This window comes from Pleurodeles waltl, chromosome 6, assembly GCF_031143425.1.
Source record: "Pleurodeles waltl isolate 20211129_DDA chromosome 6, aPleWal1.hap1.20221129, whole genome shotgun sequence".
Taxonomy (NCBI): domain Eukaryota; kingdom Metazoa; phylum Chordata; class Amphibia; order Caudata; family Salamandridae; genus Pleurodeles; species Pleurodeles waltl.
In genome coordinates this window covers 1,702,303,866-1,702,330,368 of record NC_090445.1, presented here as the reverse complement: position 1 = coordinate 1,702,330,368, position 26,503 = coordinate 1,702,303,866, and the positions used below count along the sequence as shown (strand labels likewise).

Here is a 26,503-nt window from a genome sequence, read left to right as displayed (position 1 = left end):
CCCAGGTAGACTAAATTATACATAAGTCAGTCCAAACTTGAGAAGTATTTTGTACTTGTATTAACAGGATGTTCTTCAAACATATTCTAATTCACATTTACCTTGAAATTACCGAGGTGTAGAGTAAACTATTTCTCATCCACATAGGATTTCACCAAGAAACATCTGACATACCATTATTCCACAATAGGCCACAACCAAGGATATTAATTTATGTGACATCACTTCCTGTTATCCAGGAGAGGAGCATTCTGATTGATGCTGTACCTGTTGATGCCAACTTAGACAAGGTCTGAGACTTTAATCTAAACCGCACTGCTCACAGTTCACCTCTGTCGGCTATATCAAACGTGTAAATACATCCATGACCTCTACGGCTATCAGAGCTATCCTGAAAAATTAGTTCCACTCTCTTACTTTTATTGTCATACAAGTGTAATTACAACATTTACATGTACTAGGATGATGGACACTGCATTGAGATTGCGCAGAGTTGACACTGATATCGTGATTTGATATGCGGATGACCAGAAACAGTTGTTTTGGATGCCTTTCACATGCCGTAAGGTGTGTAGAACAACAGGCGTGCCATACCAAGAGTGTTGGAATCTCATTAATATGTGGATAAGGTTTGTTGAGAGTTATAACCCTTGAGGTACAATAACTAAGAGAGACAGTAGACTATAAAAATAGCCCATTTTACAACAATGAACTGGCTCCTGCCAAGTGAGTCCTGAGATACACATTATCAACATTACCCCAATTAGAAATTGTAAATGTGATAAATTAACTTCTTTTGTTATCGCTTTAAGGCCCAAGCTCTTCAATATGCATTAAACGATGAGCAAATGTGATTTCTTCTCTGTGCATTATACATGAATTTTTTCATTGTTTGCGTTCTGTTAGGCAGTCTGTGTTCAGACCCGTTAGATAGGGTTTGTAGTGTCATAGGTGGTTTCCTACTTTGGTGTTAATATGTAATTAATCTGTGATTTTAACAGTTTGTCATTTTGTAAATTGCAGTCCTGATGAAGCGCGTGATTGGTTGTTTGGCAGTATTTCATGAAGAGAATTGGAAGAACAATAAATAATTGAATTTTAACAGCATCTTCTCAAGACATCTGAAACCTTGCTTCTGGGCTTATTGAATTATTTGAGAAATGTTCACTCGACTGTGGAACGTTGCCTCTCCACATGTTGCAGAATTTCAAGGATTAGGGTATTGTACTGCTGACTCAGGGAGGGGGGCAACTTGTTAATCCAAACAGAAAGGGGCTTTAGACGTAGTGCTGGGCAGCAGTCCTTAGCTGTCCAGGAGATTCGGAGGTGCAGGGCTCCAGAGATGTGCAGCTTTGCTGAAATTCCAAGGTGTAGGAACTTGGAGATTGCAAGGTGGCTACCTTCAGATATTTGAGGGTGCACAATGTCACAGACTTCTAAGTGCATAAGCTCCTAAGTTTCAAAGAGCAGGTTGGACTTTACAGACTCCAAGATGCAGGGCACTGGAAGTTCACTTGAGCAGGACCGAAACTTCAAGGTATGGGTGAAGGAACTCCCGGTTTTGAGATGGCCATCTTCAGATCTACTAAGGGACCAGACCTCCAATATTCCAAAGTGCAGAACTGGAAAGATTCTAAGCTGAAGAGCCCAAAAGATTCCAAGGTAATCTGTTCAGAGAGTCCATGTAGCTGGAATTCTTTGGCTCAAATAGTCAGGGCTTCAGAGACTCCAAGGTGTAGGATTATATATTTTACAGTGGAAGGACTCCAAAGAATCAAAGGTGCATGGCCCCATAAACTCAAAAACCACAGGATCCTAAGGTTTAGGTGTCCAGAGATTCCCAGGTGTGTGACCACAGAGATTCCAATGTGCATGACTTGAAAGACGTCATAGATTTCAAGCTGCAAGGCTTCAGAAATTGCAAGTTGGAGAACTGGACATTGTTTCATGAAGCCTTCCAGTGCACTGAGGCAACCTTCTCTCTGCCTCAGACTAGTATGTTTATACTGAAGGACATTGACACATCATACTCAGAAAGTCAGCTATGTTTCATGGCATCTTGGGTATTGTAGAGAGCTCCCTGTATAAACCCTGTTTATTTTAGGTGGGGTCAGAGTTCATGTGGCGATAATTGAATTAGATCAGTTTGAATTTAGCGTTTCCGAAAAGTCTTTTTACCCATTGACTGGCTTTGTTGTCCACCAGTCTATGGCCCTTCATCATTGCAAGTAGCGTGGCCTGGTTTGTGTGGTTTCTTGCACTTTTAGTGGGGTTGTCACCTGTTATCCTCTCCCAGCCACTGCACAGCAGGTTGTAACTGGGTTGTCATGTGTCACTGGAGCTGTGATTGTTGTGTGTGACTAGTAACACACACTGTGCACCGGTCCACAGGGGCGCCTGTGATTACAGTATTATATTTCTAATAACGGGGTGTATGTGGGGTTCCTTATCTTATCCTGTAAACAGTCTTTGTTCTGTAACACCAGGATGGTTTATGTCCTCTTTCAGGTGTAATAATGTGAAGCTTCAGTGCCTAGAGATGGTGAAGAGTTATAAAGGTAAATACAATCAGGTTTATTAGGCATGTTTGATTCTGTTTATGAAAATAACCTAGTTTGTTATAGTTTAATGATTGTTATAGTGCACACACCCGCCAAAGCAGCAAAACATCTAACTATACTACACAGCCCAAGAAAAACTATTAATCCGTCAACTCAAGAGAGCAGAAGCAAAATAAATTAGAAGTTATTTTTTTAATGACAATAGGACAGGATCTCAAATCAGAGTCCAGTTGTTTGATTCGTATCTCTACCTTCTAACTTTTCCTTTTTAAAAAGTTTTAAAAGACTTTTTGGGATTGCATGACTTTTAAATATTTTGGTTTTTTTTAACATCTCCACAGTTGATAGATCTATTGACCTATTTGCTGTATGAATCTTGCTTCCAGCCCTTGGATCTTAAGATATTGTACTGTGGTACTGTTGCTCTTGGCAATACTAATACCGTGGAGAAAGGTAATTTCAGGCTACACAATTACTGCAATATTCTGAGATGTTCCCCATGAAAGGGAAAATTTAACTAAAAAATTGTTGTTTTGGAGGGAATAATCACGGACACCTTGTTGTTGTGGTTATATTGCATGTGTTAGTGCTGCATGAGGTAATACTACACGTGGTCATACTGCATGTGGTTATATTGAATGTGGTATCCTGCATGTGGTGATAATGTATATGCTTATACTGCATGTGGTAATACTGCATGTGGTAATGCTGCATGTGGTTATAATGCATGCGGTAATACTGTATGTGGATATAATGCACATGGTCATACTGCATGTGGTAATACTGCATGTGGATATAGTGCATGTTGTTATATTGCATGTGGTATCTACATGTGGTCATACTGTATGTGAATATACTGCATGCAGTAATACTGTATGTAGTTAAATATCATGTGGTTATACTGCATGCGGTCATACTCCATGTGGTTATACTGCATGTAGATATGCATGTGGTAATACTGCATATGGTAATGCTGTATGTAGTAAAACTGCATATGGTTATACTTCATGTGATAATGCTGCATGTGGTAATACTGCTTCTTATACTACCTGTGATGATACTGCATGTGGTAATAATACATGTGGTAATACTGCATATGGTAATATTGCATGTAGTAACACTGCATGTTATAGCACAAGAGATAATAGGGCATGTGGTAATGCTGCCTCTGGTAATACTGCATGTGGGTATACTGTATGTGGTTATACTTCATGTGGTAATACTGCATGTGGTTATACTGCATGCAGTATTACTGCATGTGGGTATACTGCATATACTGCATGTGGTAATAATGCATTTAGTAATACTGTAAGTGGTTATACTTCATGTGCTAATACTGCATGTGGTTATACTCCCTGTAGTAATACTGCATGTGTAATTCTGCATGTGGTTATACTGCATGAATGTGGTAATATTGTATGTAGCAATACTTCATGTTATAATAATGTATGTAGTAATACTATACTTCATCTGGTAATCCTGCATGTGATAATACTGTGTCACTTGGAATACCAGTTGGGCAGAAAGTCCACTTTTTGTCAAATTGGTGTTTACACAAAATTTGAAATAGGAATCTTTGGACTGTGGCTTTCTGACAGGCAGTGGAGATATTCTGACTCAGTCCCTGTGGTGTTTCTACAGGATACCTGGGCCTGAAACTGTTTGTAAATAACAAGACACCCAAATTGCTACATTCTAGTAGTTATTTTATTCTGTACCATTTAATTGAGTGTACTGACTAGTATGGTTTCCTTCTAGTAGCTCTGTCACTCTGTACCATCTAACACAGTGTACTGGCTAGTACAGTATGACTTCTTGTAGCTCTGTCCCATCTAATGCAATGTACTGACTAGTACTGTTTACCTTGGAGTAACTCTTTTACTCTGTACCATCTAACACAGTGCACTGACTAGTACTGTGTTCTGACTAGCACAGTATACTTTCTAGTATCGTTGTCACTCTGTACCATCTAATGCAGTGTACTGACTAGAATAGTATACATTGTAGTAGGTTTGTCACTCTGCACCATTTAATGCAGTGTACTGACTAGTACAGTATCCCTTCTAGTAGTTTTATCACTCTGTACCAAACAGTGCAGTATACTGACTAGTACAATATTCCTTCTAGTAGCTCTGTCACTTGGTATCATCTAATGAAGTGTACTGACTAGTTCAGTATAACTTGGAGTAGCTCTGTTACTCTGTACAATCTAATATAGTTTACTGACCAGTACAGTACACCTTTCAGTAGCTCAGTCATTCTGTATCATCCATTGCATTGTACTGAATACTACTGTATACATTCTAGTAGCTCTGTCACTCCCTACCATCTGATATAGTGTACTGACTAGTACAGTAATCACAGGAGTAGCTCTGTCACTCTATACTATCTGATAGAGTGCACTGACTAGTACAGTAAACACAGGAGTAGCTCTGTCACTCCCTACCCTCTGATAGAGTGTACTGACTAGTACAGTAAACACAGGAGTAGCTCTGTCACTCCCTACCCTCTGATAGTGTACTGACTAGTACAGTAAACACAGGAGTAGCACTGTCACTCCGTACCATCTGATGGAGTGTACTGACTAGTACAGTAAACACAGGAGTAGCTCTGTCACCCCCTACCCTCTGATAGAGTGTATTGACTAGTACAGTAAACACAGGAGTAGCTCTGTCACACCGTACCATCTAATGCAGAGGACTGACTAGTACTGTGTACCTTCTATTATCTTTGTTACTCTGCACCATCTAATGCAGAGGACTGACTAGTACTGTAGTGCTGTGTGCAGTTTTGTTTTGTGTAGTGTACAGTAGAAGGTCTGCCCTGTGTATTACAATGTGCTGTTTGGTTCAGTGTAGTGTGTAGTAGAATGTCCTGTCTGTGTAGTACAATGTGCTGTTTGGTGCACTGCAGTTTGTAGTAGAATGTCCTCTCAATGTAGTGCAATGTGCTGTTTGGTGCCATGTAGTGTGTAGTAGAATGTCCTCTCTGTGGATTGCTGTGTGCTGTTTGGTGCAGTGCAGTTTGTAGTAGAATGTCCTCTCTATGTAGTGCAGTGTGCTGTTTGGTGCTGTGTAGTGTGTAGTTGAATGTCCTCTCTAGTGCAATGTGCTGTTTGGTGTCATGTAGTGTGTAATAGAATGTCCTCTTTGTGTAGTGCTGTGTGCTGTTTGGTGCAGTGAAATGCGTAGTTGAATGCCCTGTCTATGTAGTGCCATGTGCTCTTTTCTGCAGTGCAGTGTGTGGTAGAATGTCCTGTCTGCGTAGGGCTGTGTGTTGTTTGGTGCAGCGTAGCGTGTAGTAGAATGCCCTCTCTGTGTAGTGCAGTTTGGTGCATGTAGTGTGTAGTAAAATGCCTTCTCTTTGTAGTGTCATGTGCTGTTTGGTGCAGTGCAATGTGTAGTGGAATTTCCTGTCTACATAGTGCTGTGTGCTATTTGGTGCAGTGTAGTGTGCAGTAGAACGATCTGTCTATGGAGCACAGTGTGCTGTGTGGTGCAGTGTAGTGTATAGTATAATGTCCTTTTTATGTAGTGCAGTGTTCTGTTTGCTGCAGTGTGTAGAAAACAGTTATGTCTGTGCAGTGTGCTGTTTGATGCAGTGTAGTGTGTAGTACATTGTCCTATGCAGTACCACATGCTGTTTGATGCATGGTAGTGTGTGGTAGAATGTCCTCACTCTGTAAGTGCTGTTTGGTGTAGTGCAGTGTGTAGTAGAATGTCCTGTCTATGTAGTGCTGTGTGCTGTTTGGTGCAGTCTATTGTGTAGTAGAATTTCCTGTCTATATAGCGCAGTGTGACGTTTGATGCAGTGTAGTGTGCAGTAGAATGTCCTCTTGTAGTAGTTCCAGGTGCTGTTTTCTGCTGTGTAATGTGTAATAGAATGTCTTGTATTTGTAGTGCTGTGCTTTTTTGTGCTGTATAATGTGCAGTGGAAGGTCCTCTCTATGTACTGCCATGTCCTGTTTGGTGCAGTGTAGTGTGTAGTAGAATGTCATCTCTGTGTAGTGCTGTATGCTGTTTGGTGCAGTGAAATGTGTAGTTGAATGTCCTGTCTATGTAGTGCTATGTCCTGTTTGGTGCAGTGTATTGTGCAGTAGAATGTCCTGTCAATGGAGCGCAGTGTGCTGTTTGCTGCAGTGTAGTGTGCAGTATACTGTCCTGTTGATGGAGCACAGTGTGCTATTTGGTGAAGTGTAGTGTGTAGTAGAATTTCCTGTCAATATAGTGCTGTGTACTGTTTGGTGCAGTGTAATGTGTAGTAGAATATCCTGTCTATGTAGTGCAGTGTGCTGTTTTGTGCATTATTTTAGGATGTCCTGTCTATGTAGTGCTGTGTGCTGTTTGGTGCTGTGTAGTAGAATGTCCTCTCTCTGTAGTACTGAGTGCTGCTTGGTGCTGTGTAGTGTGCAGTAGAATATCTCCTATGTAGTACTATGTGCTGTTTGGTGCAGTGCAGTGTGTATTAGAATGTCCTGTCTGTGTAGTGCAGTCAGTATTGTACTGTTTTGTGCTGTGTAGGGTGCAATAGAATATCTTCTCTATGTAGTGTCATGTGCTGTTTGGTGCAGTGTAGTGTGTAGGAAAATGTACTGTCTGTGTAGTGGTGTGTGTGCTGTTTTGTTCTGTGTAGTGTGCCGTAGAATGTCCTGTCTGTGTAGTGCTCTGTGCTGTTTGGTGCAGTGTAGTGTGTATTAGAAAGCTCTCTCTATGTAGTGCTGTGTGTTTTTTTGTTCTGTGTAGTGTGCAGTAGAATTGTCTCTCTGTGTAGTGCTGTGAGCTGTTTGGTGCAGTCTAGCTAAAAAACATTTAAAAATTAGTTAAAAGATAGTAAAAATATGAGCTAAAAATACATACAGAGAATGTTAATGCCAACCATGAAAAGCACAGCAGGCCAAAGTAAAGGCAATTTGAATGCATACTTTCAATCGGGAATGGCAAGCCAATTATTTGCTATAGTCATGATCTCAAAGAGTGTCATCGAAGTCACCAACCAAGGACCTAAAAAATGAGCCCACATCATCAGATGTTAAATCGATCACCGGGCGGGCAAACGGATCCACAGAGCAGTAGTGTGTGTCAGTCTCTTGTGCAGGTCCATCTGCAGCAGTGCCATTGTCCACGGTAGATATTAGAACGGAAGGCTCATAAGTGGCCATGCGGAGCAGCCTTAGACTCAAGGGGCATGACCGTGAATGAACCCTCACCAGGGACATCAGCAGTTCTTGGTCCAAAGGAGATTCCGGTGCAATAGCACGACTCTTCTTAATATAGCTACCGCCTAGTTGCTCGAACCTGCCCACTGCAAGATGTTTCAAGCAATTCGAGAAACGAAAGGTCGAAATGGGCAAGTTAATTATGCCATGTAACAACCAAATAGTTGAAGGACTCTCTGCTACCGTGAAGGGCAACTTATCTAACTTCTCAATGTGAAGCATGGTGAAACTAGCTTCCCTTTTAGCCATTGTCTGCTGTTCCACAGAAAGATTAAAAGCAGTGAACAATTCACTACCGTTAATATACTTCAATGGAATGCGGCCATTTTTAAGTGTCTGTAATGTCCAACCTAGCTGCATGATGGAACATAGCTGAGTTTGTCCGTGATATAACCGAGACAAGTCTGTCTGAGTAATATCAATAGCAGACGACACAATGTTTGATAGTGAATAAATCCTGTTGGACAGAGTGTTCATGCCGTTGTCGACAACCACTAAAGCCTTCTCTAAGTTTTCCTTATCTAATTGCCTCAAACATGCAGCAGCTTCTATATGTGAAAGTTTCCAGATCTCATTATACATAGCATACAGGAACCTTTTAGAGCGCTGTTTCCTAGGACCTAGCAGAAAATCCTGCAAGTCTACATCTTCAGAAAGAGTGTTAAGAAGTTTCTTAACTGCGGCTAACATGTTAGTCTGTACCTTCTGTTGGCACAGTTTTCCCACACTGTATATTGTAATTATACCTGTATGTTTATCCGATACAAAGCGAGGGTCTGGCCTGTTAATTGTAAAACCCCCTGAAGAGTTCAAGAAACGTGCCTGACACCTATTGGTGTCAGATGGCCATATTAACCACCCGCCGGGATTGGAAAGTGAAGAATTATAGGTACCAGCCTTAACCATTGCATCTAGCGTTTCCTCAGTGATATTAAGGAAATATTGCCAATCATTAAACTTTGCCGGTGTGGGGATACTTGGCGTGTTCATGTCTTTAATTTTTGCTAACCCTAGACAGGATGTCTGTTGAATGGTGTCATTTAAAAAAATCATTTGCACAGGAATCAGGCATGCTCGAAATAAAGCTTGCCTACCCTGTATTTGCCAATCTTGTGTTCTCCATACACTTTTCAAGTCAATAGTGCCCTGCCAGTATTTGTAACCTTCAACTGCGAGCCGGGAAACAAAGGGATTTGAATAAATCAGTTTAGTGTTAGTTAGCAAAATGTTCCTAATTTGTGAAGGAGGTAACTTGAAATAATCTGACTCCGCATTTTTCGTGTCATGCCCAGTGAAGTATGTAAATTTATCTGAATAGTGCTTTGGGCTCCCCACTGGTGGTGTTGAACAGTGTTCCCACTGTGTGTAGTTCAATACTGACCTGTTTTTAGTGGCACGGTGTAGGTAGTAATGTCCCCAATTGTTGTAACAGAACATTTCCCCATAATTCCTTGTATGTTCATCTACATCATCACTTTCAAATACGGAATAGTCCTTCATTTCAGTTAGCATGGAAACAACTGTTTGGACATCCCAATCGTCAGCTACAACATCAGGTGTAATCACATCTGTCATAGATATTTTGAACACATATGGAATTTGAATGACCTCAGTAGGCCCGTATATATCAAAGTGAACGTTGTCCCATACAATCCCATCAGGAATCGGTATTGCTGAAATGTTCACAAGGGACAAGTCTCTTCGGAACTTATGTGAGGAATGATATGGAGTTAAGGATTCACCCACAGGCTCAACAGAGGAGCGTTCAGGAATGTAATGACCATTTATGAGCAAAAAGAAAACAGTCACAAAGCCAACCCAACAAAATAATGTAAAAAATGTCAAACAGAACCATAAATAGTTCCATGGGTAGATTACATAGTTCTTTTTAAGCCATTGACACAGCTTACGTGTTTTCGAAACATTGTCTATCACAATAGTGGATGAGTCGGAAGAAAAATAGTCAATGTCTATGAAATAGCCAGAGGCAGTCTCTGCAAATACTGGAGCCGGTGCATTTCTTGTACATTGGTCCACTTCACGTGGGGGCTCATGATCGACGGTGTCATCAATCTGTGAAATGTTTGTGTAAAAAAACAGCCAAATCTTGGACAGGTGTTGTCACTGAAGTGGTAACTGAAACTAGCAAGAGTTCGTTTTCCGCCCTTCCCATGGTCGAGGAGGTATCCGTAACAGCGTTGGACATTGTTGCATAGTCCGTAGTAGTGCTGTTCATCCTACTATGTAGAGGTATGTCCTGTTGGGTAGTGAGCGGGGATTGGGAACTACCCAAGGGACCTCTTGGTCTACTGTGAAGGATCGGCCACATGGTGTAGTTTGATGTCATCAATGGAAAGGAATCTGTTCATTCTGGAACCAGACAATGGTGGTAAGATGACAGTTCTGGTACCTTGAATTCCCAAGACCGGGACAGGTGCTCTGTATGACGGACCGAATTCCTTCTTCACAGCGATCTTCTCAAAAACCAGATCCCCTACTTTAGGAATCCAGCCAGTCGAAGTTTTTGCTAAATCTCTTATTCCTAAGGTGGCAGCACTGATAGATGATTTATCATCACGAAATTGCTGAAGCTCCCGTAAGACAATGAGGCGTTAATTTATGTCAAACGGTGTTTATGCTGCCACCAAAACAGAATCTGGGACATACATAGGTATCCCAAAGAGAACTTCATAAGGAGTGCGTCCCCCCAAGGACCATCTTGGCAGATTTAGTGCTCTCTGGACCCCACATAGGTGATGAAGCCAACTGTGGCCTGAACCTAATACCTGAGCTGTTAAGGACTGTTTTAGATCACTGTTCTGCCTCTCCACAACCAAATTTTCCTTGGGATGGTATGGTGAGGAGTAATGGAGTAGTGGATTTCAACACGCATCATCCCCATGGTGTCCCTGAATGCCTTAGAGGCAAATGCAGGGCCCTGGTCCGAATGGAATGCTGCAACTGCATATGTACTGAAAAAGATCAGCAAGTCTTTTATAACAGTTTGAGCGTCAGCCGACCGCTGCGGCCATACCCACAGGAATCTAGAACAAGAATCTACAGCGACTAAGATGTATTTGTATGCACCATCAGGTTGGAGTGGGCCGCAATGATCCAGGTACACACATTGTAGTGGCCTGCTGGACACTAAGAGGGATGTGTACGGTGGGCGTTTGATATTGGAGCCCTCTATTTGCTGGACATATTTCTTTGTCCACCTGCATAGACAAGGCCACCAGAAACGTTTCTGTAAGAGTGTTATCGTGGCCGAAATACCAGCATGTGCAGAGGTGACACCCTCATGCGCTGCTTTTAGTAGATCTAATCTCTGGTCTTTGTTGGGGATCCCTCGATCTCCAACCCCAGGAATTGTTGCATAGGCAACATTCTGTGCACTGATATGATAAGAATAATTTGTAGAGTATCCCTTCGGGAGAGACTTGCCTGCAGCCGCAGCTTTCAAGGCAGTCAGTATTTCATTATCCAATCTCATCTGTGAACGAGTCACTGCAGCCACAGAAGCCGTAGCCACTGCAGATTTGGCTGCTTCATCAGCCAAAGTGTTGCAGTAACGTGTACTCCTACACGTTGATGGCCCAATGTATGTACTACATGGACACATGGTAGCTTATCCTTAAGATCAGCCACCCTCCCCCACAATGTCTTGTGTTTAATGGTGTTCCCCTTAGAATCTCTAAACCCATTCAGCTTCCAATGATTGAGATAATCATTGTATGACTGAACGCAGTAGTATGAGTCACAGACTATTAAAGTCACGAATTCTGGCTCTGTGTGTTCTAGCGCTAATATAAGAGCTTTAAGTTCAGCCAACTGAGCTGTGCAGTCCCCTATGGTCTGCGTGTAGGTATTGTGAGGGTGGAAAACTCCATCTTCCATCACTCCGCTCACGGCTGCGCAAGCTGCGTAGTATTGATGTTTAGTACCTACAGCTGGTTGTGCTGAACCATCAGTGTATATGACAGTATGGTAGCTGTCCAGTGGAAAGATATTTAGAGGAGCGGGGTACTCCTGTTCGTACTGGAGAAACCCTTGTGCCTGAAGTTTTGGATCAAAGATGTAATCAACATCAGTGGCGGTCAGGGAGGTTGCCCACTGAATCCAACATGGGTGTAAAGCTTTAGCGTTGGGAACGCTTGCTTTGGTGACAGCCTCTAAGGCCGGCACTGGGGAAACTACAATAATGAGTCTCCCCTGGGCAAGTGGCCTCTCCTTGATGACAGCCATCTGAACTGAATATTTTCTGTAGGTGCAAAACGTTGTTCTGCATTTGAGTATAAATGTGATTTATATGCTATAGGTACTGTGTCGCCTTCGTTGAAGGTGACATAAGTAAATCCAATGGCACCAGCAATTATTCTGATGACCAAATTCGTTTTATTGTCACATGTGTGGAAGTGTTTAGCTTCTAGCATGTCCTGTTGCAATTCCCTAAGGATGCGTGTGTGTTCAACTGTCCAGTGTCTGATAGAAAAATTTGGGTGTACCAAGTCATAAAGTGGCTTGATACGTTGTGCATAGTCTGGAATATATGTTCTGACAAAAGTTGAAGAAACCTAGTAAAGACTGTGGTTTCTTCAGAGTGTTAGGGGGATGCAATTGTACACATTTGTCTAGAAAGTGCGGGGCTAGGCTCTTCCCCTCGTTTGATAGCTCGTATCCCAGAAACAATACACTGAGAAAGGCAATCTTACTTTTCTTAAAGTTGAATTAGTAACCGATATCTGCAAATCCCAAAATGATCCGATCGAACCTTACAAGATGAATGTTGAGGTCGTCATCCAGGAGATATATATCATCCACGTAGGATAACGCCTCGGGCCAATATCATGTAATATTGATGTTACACGGGCTGAAAATAGCCCTGGGCTGTTCTTATAGCCTTGGGGTAAACGACAAAAGCATTTCTGTGAGCCAAATGAGAATGCACTCAGGTCCCGACTTTCATGTGCTAAATTCTGGCAGAAAAAGCCAAGAGAAATATCTAATGTTGTTTTATATTTTTTACACACTATATTGTTTATTAGTGCCGTGCTATGTGAGTTTTGTATAGCATATGTACGTGTATGACTGTTAAAATGTCTGTAATCAATGACTATTCTGTAAGAATGGTCTGGCTTTGCAATGTGCAGGGCTCTATTACTCCCTGATACTAGAGCTGAGTGAGAATCTCCCTCACTGGAGCTTTTGCTTCATGTTTAACAGGATATTGTGGCTGCAGTTTGGGGGGTAGACCTAATGGGAATAACATGACAAGGAGCCTCCTTCTCCCAACCTACATGATTTGGGTATAATGCAGGTGCCTGCGCTGAAGCCCATTCAGTGGCATAGGCTTGTTTTTCTGCTTCCGGAACAAGATTAGAGAAAGAAGGCAAAATGACATCTTCCCCATGTGGGAGCTTACGGACATGCTCAGGTTGCCAATATCTTTCGGCCAATAGGATGTCACTAGTGAGTTCATCCCAGAATATCACACCAATGGTGTGCTCCACGTCTCCCTCTATTTGAATTTTTAAATCATAAACCCTGTCGGGTGGGAGAACGCGGCCGTCCGCAGTCTCAACTGCAATAAAATCGCCAGTTGCTGTCGCATCCAGATGATCTTTCAGACTCTGGCGATATATAATGACCTCTGCTGCGCTGTCTAACAGTGTCACCGCCCACGTCTTGTTCCTCAACAGTGTTCTCAAGTGTACTGGCATTTTTAGCTGACATTGCTGCCACCTTTTTATTTTTAAACTGTGGCTTTTGCTGAGGAGTCTTTTCTTCTTTTTTAATTGTAGACTGCGGCGAGTCTTTCTTTTGTTTCACGTATTCAGGACGTCGATCAGACCGGCCCCCTCTCTCGCTACGTCTATCCGGTGCGTCCTGAAAGGAACGAGAGGGATGTGAATCAGTATATCTGTCAGGAGTTTTGATGTTCTCCCTATTTCTGAGATTGTATCTCCTTTCGGAGTTCTCCGGGTGTGGAGAATCAGCTCTCTTATTTTGTCTATCCTTAAATTCTTTTTGTTTTTCCCAGCGCTTTTTAGAGCTCTCTTGTGCCTGCTTCGTACCTTCCTTAAGGGTTGTACTTTGTAATTCCATTTTCTTTGGCTTGGCTCCCAAACTATCCCGCCCTATACTAGTATAGGTGTCAGAAATTATTTTTGGTAGCTGTCTCTACTGTTCCAATTGTGGAGTTTCTTGGAGACGCTGGCATATTGCCAGTGCTACTGCTTCCCCTTTAATGTTACTGAGTATTATTGAGGAAACTGCGTCAAAGTTACGCATTAACTTCATCCCCAAATCTAGGGCAGGTGCTGCCCCATGCTCATTCTGTATTTGTTTCAACACTTCCGGTAAATTGGCAAGTGTCGGGGTACCATGTGTGGTAGTATATATACCAGCGAAGACTGTACCCTATGTGGCGCAGTCATCCACCGAGGGAACCATCCCAAAGGGCAAGCACATTGTGAGGAGTCTATGCTTTTCCTGTGGTACCGTATGGGGAAACACAGCTTCCAGCTGGTTTGTTTCTGGGCTATCCAGAATGGTATTTTCTCTTGTTCTGTGGGTATTTTACCCATGATAGCATGCACTGTTTGTGGGTTAATCCCAGTAGCCAATTGGTATCCACCAGGTGCTGGTGGAGCGGGACGCGCTGGTGTAGTGTTCAAAGTTTGCATTACGAACTGGACTAGTCATCTATATAGTGTCACTAATTCATTATATAAATTTCGCAGATCTGCTATTTGCATATTTGGTATGCCTGGGTGAGGTGTATGTGGCAAACAAAGGCCACGTTGGTCCATCATTACTTAAAGGGCCTAGTCTCACTCTTTGTATCACATATGGTAGGGCGCCTTCAAACCAGTTCTGATGCTCTTGGTATGTGAGCGGTATTTCAAGATACTGGTATGCTTGGTACCGTTGAGGTACGTTTGCAATTTTGTATGTGTGGAATGTATGTGTTCTTTGCTCTACCTCAGGAAAGGTGACCCAACAGTAAAATGTTTCTGTTTGGTATGCTTCATTAGCTTCTCTTATGAGTGTAACATCCCCGCCCTCTTCTGTAAGGCCATGCACTAGTAGGTGTTGTGTTAGTGCTTGTCTAGCATTCCCAGGAATTTCTATGACGTTAGCCATATTTCTTTAGAGAAATGGAACACCAAAATGGGGAGTACAGTCCTTTTATGAGTTCGAGCTCGAACAACCTACAGCCTAATCAGGTATTACCTTTTTAGCTGAGGAGGGTCTTCCCAAAGACCACAGACGTCTACTTAGGGTACCCGTTGTCTGTGAGACAGTGATAGTCAGGCTATCCGTAAATTAATGCCTAAACACCATCGTTGGTGGCGCCATGTCGTAGTTTGGACTCTTGCTCTAGGCAAGACTGCTGGTTTAAGGATGACAGTACTTATGTTTGTAGGTGACTATGCCTATCCTACAACAAGTCTCAACTGTAGCCCCAACCCTTCTGGCTCAGTAGCAGCACCTCACCAAAAACCCAAATAGTAAAAGGTGATTTGTGTCAGCCTTTACGCATGGACTCAAGAGTATGACATCTCAGGGAGTGTTGTGGTTATACGGAGATTACCCCTTTCTCACAGATACATCATGTCTCAACCAAATACAGGCAATAGCGAAGATGCAGTAAAGTTTCAATGGTTTTTATTTAACACAACTGCAATCTGCGATAAGTTGCTTCGGCTGCAATGATTAGGATAATGAACAGTGCAAGAAACAGAATTTTAAAGACAAGAGTCATTATTACAAAGACCCCCACCATCTGGCAATAACATGAAAAGACATAAGGTGTGTAATATGTCCTAATACCCTATCATGATAGGCCTAACCTCCTACCTAAAGGAGAGCTGGGTATGTTAAACCTAATCTGCCAATGCCATGTCCATGCGAGGACCCCCCAACCCTCGTTACCTTGGAATGAGGTCTCTATCTCAGACACCGTAGGGACACGAAGACCGGGTCAGCATCAAGACGACGTGCAGCATCGATATCAGTGATGGTGGCGATGCCCTCTGGTCAGAATCCCTCTGATTATCTGTCTAAAGTGTGATGTATTTATACAGATCTACTTGGAACCCTGACATTCCCAAACAATGCGGTGGCACTGATAATGCAAATCATAACAAGTGGCCTAACTATAAACAAGGCAGCCATCTTAGCGGAATTAAATAATTAAATGGGCAAGCTAAGTAGGTTAAAAGTCACAAGGTGACGGGGGCACGAGTCTGCAAGCCAAAGGCTAAGCTAACTCCTGTTATCCCATTAAAACAAACTAGGATTCACTACACTGTTTGGTGCAGTGCAATGTGTAGTAGAATGCCCTATTTAGTGCTGCGCGTTGTTTTGTGCAGTGTAATGTTTAGTAGAATGCCCTGTCTATATAGTGCTGTGTGCTATTTTTTTTGCAGTGTAGTGTGCAGTAGAATGTTTTGTCTATGGAGCAAAGCGTGATGTGTGGTGCCATGTAGTGTATAGTAAAATGTCCTGTCCATGTAGTGCAGTGTGCTATTTGGCGCAGTGTGTAGTAGACAGTTCTGTCTATGTAGTGCAGTGTGCTGAGTGGTAGAATGTCCTCTCTCTGTAGTGCTGTTTGCTGTTTGGTGTAGTGTATTAGAATGTCCTGTCTATGGAGCGCAGTGTGCTGTTTGGTGCAGTGTAGAGTATTGAAGAATGTCCTGTGTAGTGCTGCATGCTATTTGGTGCATGGTAGTGTGTGGTAGAATGTCCTTTATCTGTAGTGCTGTGTGCAGTTTGGTGCAGTGTAGTGTGTAGTAGAATGTCCTGTCTACAGAGTGCAGTGTGACGTTTGGTGCAGTGTAGTGTGCAGTAGTATGGCCTCTCTCTGTAGTTCCATGTGCTGTTTGATGCTGTGTAATGTGTAATAGAATGTCCTCTATGTGTAGTGCTGTGCTGTTTTGTGCTGTGTAGTGTGCAGTAGAAGGTCCTTGCCATGTGCTGCCATGTCCTGTTTGGTGAAGTGTAGTGTGTAGTAGAATGTCCTCTCTGTGTAGTGCTATGTGCTGTTTGGTGCAGTGAAATTTGTAGTTGAATGTCCTGTCTATGTATTGCTGTGTGCTGCTTGGTGCAGTGTATTACAATGTCCTGTCTATGGAGCACAGTGTGCTGTTTGGTGCAGTGTAGTGTGCCGTAGAATGCCCTTCGATGGAGTGCAGCGTGCTGTTTGGTGTAGTGTAGTGTGCAGTAGAATGTCCTGTCTGTGTAGTGTGCTCTTTTGTGCAGTGTAGTAGTATGCACTGTTTGTGTAGTGCAGTTTACTGTTTGATGCAGTATAGTAGGAAGTCCTGTCTATGAAGTGCTGTGTGCCTTTTGGTGCTGTGTAGTAGAATGTCCTTTCTCTATATTGCAGTGTGCTGTTTGATGCAGTGCAATGTGTAGTAGAATGTCCTGTCTATGTAATACAATGTGGTATTTGGTGCGGTGTAGTGTGCAGTAGAATGTCCTTTGTGTAGTGCAGTTTGGTGCAGTGTAGTGGAATGTCCTCTCCGTGTAGTGCTGTGTGCTGCTTGGTGCTGTGTAGTGTGCAGTAGAATATCCTCTATGTAGTACTGTTTGCTGTTTGGTGCAGTTTAGTGTGTAGTAGAATGTCCTGTCTGTGGAGTGCAGTCTGCTGTTTGGTGTAGTGTAGTGTACAGTAGAATGTCCTCTCTATGTAGGGTCATGTGCTGTTTAGTGCAGTGCAATATGTAGTGGAATTTCTTGTCTGTATAGTGCTGTGTGCTATTTGGTGCAGTGTAGTGTGCAGTAGAATGTTCTGTCTATGGAGCACAGTATGCTGTATAGTGCAGTGTTGTGTATAGTAGAATGTCCTGTGTAGTGCTGCATGCTGTTTGGTGAATGGTTGTGTGTGGTAGAATGTCCTCTCTCTGTAGTGCTGTGTGCTGTTCGGTGTAGTGCACTGTGTAGTAGAATGTCCTGTCTATGTAGTGCTGTGTGCAGTTTGGTGCAGTGTAGTGTGTAGTAGAATTTTTTCTGTACAGAGCGCAGTGTGACGTTTGGTGCAGTGTAGTGTGCAGTAGAATGTCCTCTCTATGTAGTTCTATGTGCTATTTGCTGCTGTGTAATGTGTAATAGAATGTCCTCTATGTGTAGTGCTGTGCTGTTTTGTGCTGAGTAGTGTGCAGTAGAAGGTCGTCTCCATGTGCTGCCATGTCCTGTTTGGTGCAGTGTAGTGTGTAGTAGAATGTCCTCTCTGTGTAGTGCTGTGTGCTGTGTGGTGCAATGAAATGTGTAGTTGAATGCCCTGTCTATGTAGTGCTGTATGCTGTTTGGTGCTGTGTAGAAGAATGCCCTCTCCGTAGTGCAGTGTGCTGTTTGGTGCAGTGTAGTGTGTAGTAGAATGTCCTGTCTATACACTGCAGTATGCTCTTTTGTGGAATGTAGTAATATGCCCTGACTGTGTAGTGCAGTCTATTGTTTGGTGCAGTAAGATATCCTTTCTATGAAGTGTTGTGTGCTGTTTGGTGCTGTGTAGTAGAATGTCCTTTCTCTGTATTGCAGTGTGCTGTTTGATGCAGTGCAATGTGTAGTGGAATGCCCTTTCTATGTAGTGCAATGTGGTATTTGGTGCAGTGTAGTGTGCAGTCGAATGTCGTCTGTGTAGTGCAGTTTGCTGTTTGGTGCAGTGTAGTGGAATGTCCTCTGTGTAGTGCTGTGTGCTGCTTTGTGATGTGTATTTTGCAGTAGAATATCCTCTATGTAGTACTATGTGCTGTTTGGTGCAGTGTATTATGTAGTAGAACGTCCTATCTGTGGCGAGCAGTCTGCTGTTTCTTGTAGTGTAGTGTGCGGTAGAATGTCCTCTCTATGTAGTTCTTTGTGCTGTTTGGTGCTGTGTAATGTATAGTAGAATGTCCTGTCTTTGTAGTGCTGTACTGTTTTGTGTTGTGTAGAGTGCAATAGAACATCCTCTCTATGTAGTGCCAAGTGCTGTTTGGTGCAGGGTAGTGTGCAGTACAATGTCCTCTCTCTGTAGTGCAGTGTGCTATTTGATGCAGTGTAGTGTGTAGGAAAATGTTCTGTCTGTGTAGTGCTGTCTGCTGTTTTGGTCTTTGTAGTGTGCCGTAGAATGTCCTCTCTGTGTATTGCAATCTGCTTTTTGGTGCACTGTTGTGTGTAGTGGAATGCCCTGTCTGTGTAGTGCCAAGCACTGTTTGGCACAGTGTAGTATGCAGTCGAATGTCCTGTCTATGTAGTGCTGTGTGCTGTTTGGTGCAGTGTAGTGTTTAGCAAAATGTTCTCTATGTAGTGCTGTGTGCTGCTTTGTGCTGTGTAGTGTGTAGTAGAATTTCCTCTCTAGATAGTGCCGTGAGCTGTTTGGTGCAGTGCAGTTTGTAGTAGAATATCCTCTCTATATAATGGCATGTGTTGTTTGGTGCAGTGTAGTGTGTAGCAAAATGTTCTGTCTGTGTAGTGCTGTGTACTGTTTTGTTCTGTGTAGTGTGCAGTAGAATGTCTTCTCTGTGTATTGCAATGTGCTGTTTGGTTCAGTATAGTGCGTAGCAGAACGTCCTGCCTGTGTAGTACAGTGTAGTTTTTGGTGCAGTGTAGTGTGCAGTAGAATGTCCAGTCTGTGTAGTGCAGTGTGCTGTTTACTGCGGTGCAGTGTGTAGTAAAATGTCCTGTCCTTGAAGTGCTGTGTGCTGTTTTGTTCTATGTAGTGTGCAGTAGAATGTCCTGTGTATTGCAGGGTGCTGTTTTGTTCAGTGTAGTGTGTAGTAGAATGACCTGTCTGTGTAGTACTGTGTGCTGTTTGGTGCAGTGCAGTTTGTAGTAGAATGTCATCTCTATGTAGTGCTGTGTGCTGTTTGGTGCAGTGCAGTTTGTAGTAGAATGTCCTCTCTATGTAGTGCCTTGTGCTATTTGGTGCAGTTTAGTGTGTAGTAGAATGTCCTCTCTGTGTAGTGCTGTGTGTTGTTTGGGGCAGTGCAATGTGTAGTAGAATGTCCTGGCAATGCAGTGCTGTGTGCTGATTGGTGCAGCGTAGCATGTAGTACGATGCCTTCTCTGTGTAGTGCAGTTTGGTGCAGTGTAGTGTGTAGTAGAATGCCCTCTCTTTGTATTGCAGTGTGATGTTTGGTGCAGTAGAATATCCTCTCTATGTAGTGCTGTGTGCTGTTTGGCGCAATATAGTGTGCAGTCGAATGTCCTGTCTGTGTAGTGCTGTTTGGTGCAGTGTGTTAGAATGTTCTCTCTATGTAGTGCTGCGCTGCTTTGTGCTGTGTAGTGTGCAGTAAAATGTCCTCTATGTGTAGTGCAGTGTGCTATTTGCTGCAGTGTAGTGTGTACCACAATGTTCTTTCTGTGTAGTGCTGTGTGCTGTTTTGTTCTGTGTAGTGTGCAGTAGAATGTCTTCTTTGTGTAGTGCAATATGCTGGTTGGTTCAGTATAGTGTGTAGTAGAATGTCCTTCCTGTGTAGTACAGTGTGCTCTTTGGTGCAGTGTAGTGTGCAGTAGAATGTCCTGTCTGTGTCGTGCAGTGTGCTGTTTGCCGCAGTGTAGTGTTTAGTAAAATGTCATGTTTTTGTAGTGATGTGTGCTGTTTTGTTCTGTGTAGTGTACAGCAGAATGTCCTCTCTGTGTATTGCAATGTGCTGTTTTGTCCAGTGTAGTGTGTAGTAGAATGTCCTGTTTGCGTAGTACAGTGTGCTGTTTGGTGCAGTGCAGTTTGTAGTAGAATGTCCTCTCTATGTAGTGCCATATGCTGTCTGGTGCTGTGTAGTGTGTAGTAGAATGTCCTTTCTGTGTAGTGCTGTGTACTGTTTGGAGCAGTGCAATGTGTAGTAGAATGCCCTATTTAGTGCTGTGCGCTGTTTTGTGCAGTGTAATGTGTAGTAGAATGCCCTGTCTATATAGTGCTGTGTGCTATTTTTTTTGTAGTGTAGTGTGCAGTAGAATGTTCTGTCTATGGAGCAAAGTGTGCTGTGTGGTGCCATTTAGTGTATAGTAAAATGTCCTGTCCATGTAGTGCAGTGTGCTGTTTGGTGCAGTGTGTAGTAGACAGTTCTGTCTATGTAGTGCAGTGTGCTGAGTAGTAGAATGTCCTCTCTCTGTAGTGCTGAGTGCTGTTTGGTGTACTGTATTAGAATGTCCTGTCTATGGAACACAGTGTGCTGTTTGGTGCAGTGTAGAGTATTGAATGTCTTGTGTAGTGCTGCATGCTATTTGGTGCATGGTAGTGTGTGGTAGAATGTCCTTTCTCTGTAGTGCTGTGTGCAGTTTGGTGCAGTGTAGTGTGTAGTAGAATGTCCTGTCTACAGAGTGCAGTGTGACGTTTGGTGCAGTGTAGTGTGCAGTAGAATGGCCTCTCAATGTAGTTCCATGTGCTGTTTGATGCTGTGTAATGTGTAATAAAATGTCCTCTATGTGTATTGCTTTGCTGTTTTGTGCAGTGTAGTGTGCAGTAGAAGGTCCTTGTCATGTGCTGCCATGTCCTGTTTGGTGAAGTGTAGTGTGTAGTAGAATGTCCTCTCTGTGTAGTGCTATGTACTGTTTGGTGCAGTGAAATGTGTAGTTGAATGTCCTGTCTATGTATTGATGTGTGCTGCTTGGTGCAGTGTATTACAATGTCCTGTCTATGGAGCACAGTGTGCTCTTTGGTGCAGTGTAGTGTGCCGTAGAATGCCCTTCGATGGAGTGCAGCGTGCTGTTTGGTGCAGTGTAATGTGTAGTAGAATGTCTTGTCTGTGCACTGCAGTGTGCTCTTTTGTGCAGTGTAGTAGTATGCACTGTTTGTGTAGTGCAGTTTACTGTTTGATGCAGTATAGTAGGGTGTCCTGTCTATGAAGTGCTGTGTGCCTTTTGGTGCTGTGTAGTAGAATGTCCTTTCTCTATATTGCAGTGTGCTGTTTGATGCAGTGCAATATGTAGTAGAATGCCCTGTCTATGTAATACAATGTGGTATTTGGTGCGGTTTAGTGTGCAGTAGAATGTCCTTTGTGTAGTGCAGTTTGCTGTTTGGTGCAGTGTAGTGGAATGGAATGTCCTCTCCGTGTAGTGCTGTGTGCTGCTTGGTGCTGTGTAGTGTGCAGTAGAATATCCTCTATGTAGTACTGTTTGCTGTTTGGTGCAGTGTAGTGTGTAGTAGAATGTCCTGTCTGTGGAGTGCAGTCTGCTGTTTGGTGTAGTGTAGTGTGCAGTAGAATGTCCTCTCTATGTAGGGTCATGTGCTGTTTGGTGCAGTGCAATATGTAGTGGAATTTCTTGTCTGTATAGTGCTGTGTGCTATTTGGGGTGCAGTGTAGTGTGCAGTATAATGTTCTGTGTATGGAGCACAGTGTGCTGTTTAGTGCAGTGTTGTGTATAGTAGAATGTCCTGTGTAGTGCTGCATGCTGTTTGGTGAATGGTAGTGTGTGGTAGAATGTCCTCTCTCTGTAGTGCTGTGTGCTGTTCGGTGTAGTGCACTGTGTAGTAGAATGTCTTGTCTATGTAGTGCTGTGTGCAGTTTGGTGCAGTGTAGTGTGTAGTAGAATTTCTTCTGTACAGAGGGCAATGTGACGTTTGCTGCTGTGTAATGTGTAATAGAATGTCCTCTATGTGTAGTGCTGTGCTGTTTTGTGCTGAGTAGTGTGCAGTAGAAGGTCGTCTCCATGTGCTGCCATGTCCTGTTTGGTGCAGTGTAGTGTGTAGTAGAATGTCATCTCTGTGTAGTGCTGTGTGCTGTTTGGTGCAATGAAATGTGTAGTTGAATGTCCTGTCTATGTAGTGCTGTATGCTGTTTGGTGAGGGTAGAAGAATGCCCTCTCTGTAGTGCAGTGTGCTTTTTGGTGCAGTGTAGTGTGTAGTAGAATGCCCTGTCTATACACTGCAGTATGCTCTTTTGTGGAATGTAGTAGTATGCCCTAACTGTGTAGTGCAGTCTATTGTTTGGTGCAGTATAGTAAGATATCCTTTCTATGAAGTGTTGTGTGCTGTTTGGTGCTGTGTAGTAGAATGTCCTTCCTCTGTATTGCAGTGTGCTGTTTGATGCAGTGCAATGTGTAGTGGAATGCCCTTTCTATGTAGTGCAATGTGGTATTTGGTGCAGTGTAGTGTGCAGTCGAATGTCGTCTGTGTAGTGCAGTTTGCTGTTTGGTGCAGTGTAGTGGAATGTCCTCTGTGTAGTGCTGTGTGCTGCTTTGTGCTGTGTAGTTTGCAGTAGAATATCCTCTATGTAGTACTATGTGCTGTTTGGTGCAGTGTATTATGTAGTAGAACGTCCTGTCTGTGGAGAGCAGTCTGCTGTTTCTTGTAGTGTAGTGTGCGGTAGAATGTCCTCTCTATGTAGTTCTTTGTTCTGTTTGGTGCTGTGTAATGTATAGTAGAATGTCCTGTCTTTGTAGTGCTGTACTGTTTTGTGTTGTGTAGAGTGCAATAGAACATCCTCTCTATGTAGTGCCATGTGCTGTTTGGTGCAGTGTAGTGTGCAGTACAATGTCCTCTCTCTGTAGTGCAGTGTGCTATTTGATGCAGTGTAGTGTGTAGGAAAATGTTCTATCTGTGTAGTGCTGTCTGCTGTTTTGGTCTTTGTAGTGTGCCGTAGAATGTCCTCTCTGTGTATTGTAATGTGCTTTTTGGTGCACTGTTGTGTGTAGTAGAATGCCCTGTCTGTGTAGTGCCAAGCACCGTTTGGCACAGTGTAGTATGCAGTCGAATATCCTGTCTATGTAGTGCTGTGTGCTGTTTGGTGCAGTGTAGTGTTTAGCAAAATGTTCTCTATGTAGTGCTGTGTGCTGCTTTATGCTGTGTAGTGTGTAGTAGAATTTCCTCTCTAGATAGTGCCGTGAGCTGTTTGTGCAGTGCAGTTTGTAGTAGAATATCCTCTATATAATGGCATGTGTTGTTTGGTGCAGTGTAGTGTGTAGCAAAATGTTCTGTCTGTGTAGTGCTGTGTACTGTTTTGTTCTGTGTAGTGTGCAGTAGAATGTCTTCTCTGTGTATTGCAATGTGCTGTTTGGTTCAGTATAGTGCGTAGCAGAACGTCCTGCCTGTGTAGTACAGTGTAGTTTATGGTGTAGTGTAGTGTGCAGTAGAATGTCTTGTCTGTGTAGTGCAGTGTGCTGTTTACTGCAGTGTAGTGTGTAGTAAAATGTCCTGTCCTTGAAGTGCTGTGTGCTGTTTTGTTCTGTGTAGTGTGCAGTAGAATGTCCTGTGTATTGCAGAGTGCTGTTTTGTTCAGTGTAGTGTGTAGTAGAATTACCTGTCTGTTTAGTACAGTGTGCTGTTTAGTGCAGTGCAGTTTGTAGTAGAATGTCATCTCTATGTAGTGCTGTGTGCTGTTTGGTGCAGTGCAGTTTGTAGGAGAATGTCCTCTCTATGTAGTGCCTTGTGCTATTTAGTGCAGTTTAGTGTGTAGTAGAATGTCCTCTCTGTGTAGTGCTGTGTGCTGTTTGGGGCAGTGCAATGTGTAGTAGAATGTCCTGGCAATGCAGTGCGGTGTGCTGTTTGGTGCAGCGTAGCATGTAGTAGGATGCCTTCTCTGTGTAGTGCAGTTTGGTGCAGTGTAGTGTGTAGTAGAATGCCCTCTCTTTGTATTGCAGTGTGATGTTTGGTGCAGTAGAATATCCTCTCTATGTAGTGCTGTGTGCTGTTTGGTGCTGTGTAGTGTGTAGTAGAATGTCCTCTCTGTGTAGTGCTGTGTACCGTTTGGTGCAGTGCAATGTGTAGTAGAGTGCCCTGTCTATGTACTGCTGTGTGCTGTTTTGTGCAGTGTACTGTGTAGTAGAATGCCCTGTCTATATAGTGCTGTGTGCTTTTTTTTTTGCAGTGTAGTGTGCAGTAGAATGTTCTGTCTATGGAGCACAGTGTGCTGATTGGTGCTATGCAGTGTATAGTAGTATGTCCTGTCTATGTAGTGCAGTGTGCTTTTTGGCGCAGTGTGTAGTAGACAGTTCTGTCTATGTATTGCAGTGTGCTGTTTGGTGTATGGTAGTGTGTGGCAGAATGTCCTCTCTTTGTAGTGCTGTGTGCTGTTTGGCGTAGTGCACCGTGTAGTAGAATGTCCTGTCTATGTAGTGATGTGTGCTGTTTGGTGCAGTGTAGTGTGTAGTAGAATGTCATGTCTATAGAGTGCAGTGTGACATTTGGTGCAGTGTAGTGTGCAGTAGAATGTCCTCTCTATGTAGTTCCATGTGCTATTTGTTGCTGTGTAATGTGTTGTAGAATGTCCTGTATATGCAGTGCTGTTCTGTTTTGTGTTGTGTAGTATTTAGTAGAATGTACTCTCCATGTAATGCCATGTGCTGTTTGGTGCAGTGTAGTGTGTAATAGAATCTCCTCTATCTTTAGTTCTGTGTGTTGTTTGGTGCAGGGCAAGGTGTAGTTGAATGTCCTGTCTATGTAGTGTTGTGTGCTGTTTGGTGCAGTGTAGTGTGAAGTAGAATGTCCTGCCTATGGAGCACAGTGTGCTGTTTGGTGCAGTGTAGTGTGCAGTAGAATGTCCTGTTTATGGAGTGCAGTGTGCTGTTTAGTGCAGTGTAGTGTGTAGGAGAATGTCCTGTCTTTGTAGTGCTACCTGCCAATTGGTGCTGTATAGTAAAATGCCCTCTCCCTGTAGTACAGTGTGCCATTTGGTGTAGTGTATAATAGTATGTCCTGTCTACATAGTGCAGTGTGCTGTTTGGTGCAGTGTAGTAGGTTGTCCTGTCTATGTAGTGCAGTGGTCTGCTTGGTGCAGTATAGTAGGATGTCCTGTCTATGAAGAGCTGTGTGCTGTTTGGTGCTGTGTAGTAGAATGTCCTCTCTCTACAGTGCAGTGCGCTGTTTCATGCAGTGCAAGGTGTTGTAGCATGTCCTATGTAGTGCAATTTGGTATTTGGTGCAGTGTAGTGTGTAGTAGAATGTCCTCTGTATAGATCAGTGTGCTGCTTGGTGCTGTGTACCTTGCAGTAGAATATCCTCTTTTTGTTGTACCATGTGTTGTTTGGTGCAGTGTAGTAGGCAGTATAATATTGTCTCTGTGTAGTGCTGTGTGCTCTTGAATGCACTGTTGTGTGTGGTAGAATGTCCTGTCTGTGCAGTGCAGTGCACTCTTTGGCACAGTGTAGTGTGCAATAGAATGTCCTGTCTATGTAGTGTTGTGTGGTGTTTGGTGGAGGGTAGTGTGTAGTAGAATGCTCTCTCTATGTAGTGCTGTGTCGTGCTGTGTACTGTGCAGTAGAATTGTCTCTCTGTGTAGAGCTGTGTGCTGTTTGGTGCAGTTGAGCATGCAGTAGAATGTCCTCTCTATGTAGTTTCATGTGCTGTTTGGTGCAGTGCAATGTGTAGTGGAATTTCTTGTCTATATAGTGCTGTGTGCTATTTGGTGCAGTGTAGTGGGCAGTAGAATGTTCTGTAGATGGAGCACAGTGTGCCGTTTGGTGCAGTGTAGTGTATAGTAGAATGTCCTGCGTAGTGCTGCATGCTGTTTGGTGCATGGTAGTGTGTGGTAGAATGTCCTCTCTCTGTAGTGCTGTGTGCTGTTTGGTGCAGTGTAGTGTGTAATAGAATGTCCGGTCTATGTAATGCTGTATGCTGTTTGGTGCTGTGTAGAAGAATGCCCTCTCTGTTGTGCAGTGTGCTGTTTGGTGCAGTGTTGTGTGTAGTAGAATGTCTTGTCTGTGCACTGCAGTGTGCTCTTTTGTGCAGTGTAGTAGTATGCCCTGTCTGCATAGTGCAGTCTACTGTTTGGTGCATTATAGTAGGGTGTCCTGTCTATCAAGTGCT

The 26,503-nt window shown here is 43.2% G+C and overlaps 1 protein-coding gene across 1 annotated transcript in view; it reads left to right on the top strand.

Moving 5' to 3' along the window:
• Positions 1-26,503, top strand: part of LOC138301386 (E3 ubiquitin-protein ligase TRIM39-like) — a 140,426-nt gene that overhangs the window by 107,403 nt on the left and 6,520 nt on the right. The window contains exon 5 of the mRNA XM_069241822.1: positions 2,509-2,558. Coding sequence (XP_069097923.1) covers positions 2,509-2,558 — 50 coding nt within the window. The remainder of the gene's footprint in view (positions 1-2,508; positions 2,559-26,503) is intronic.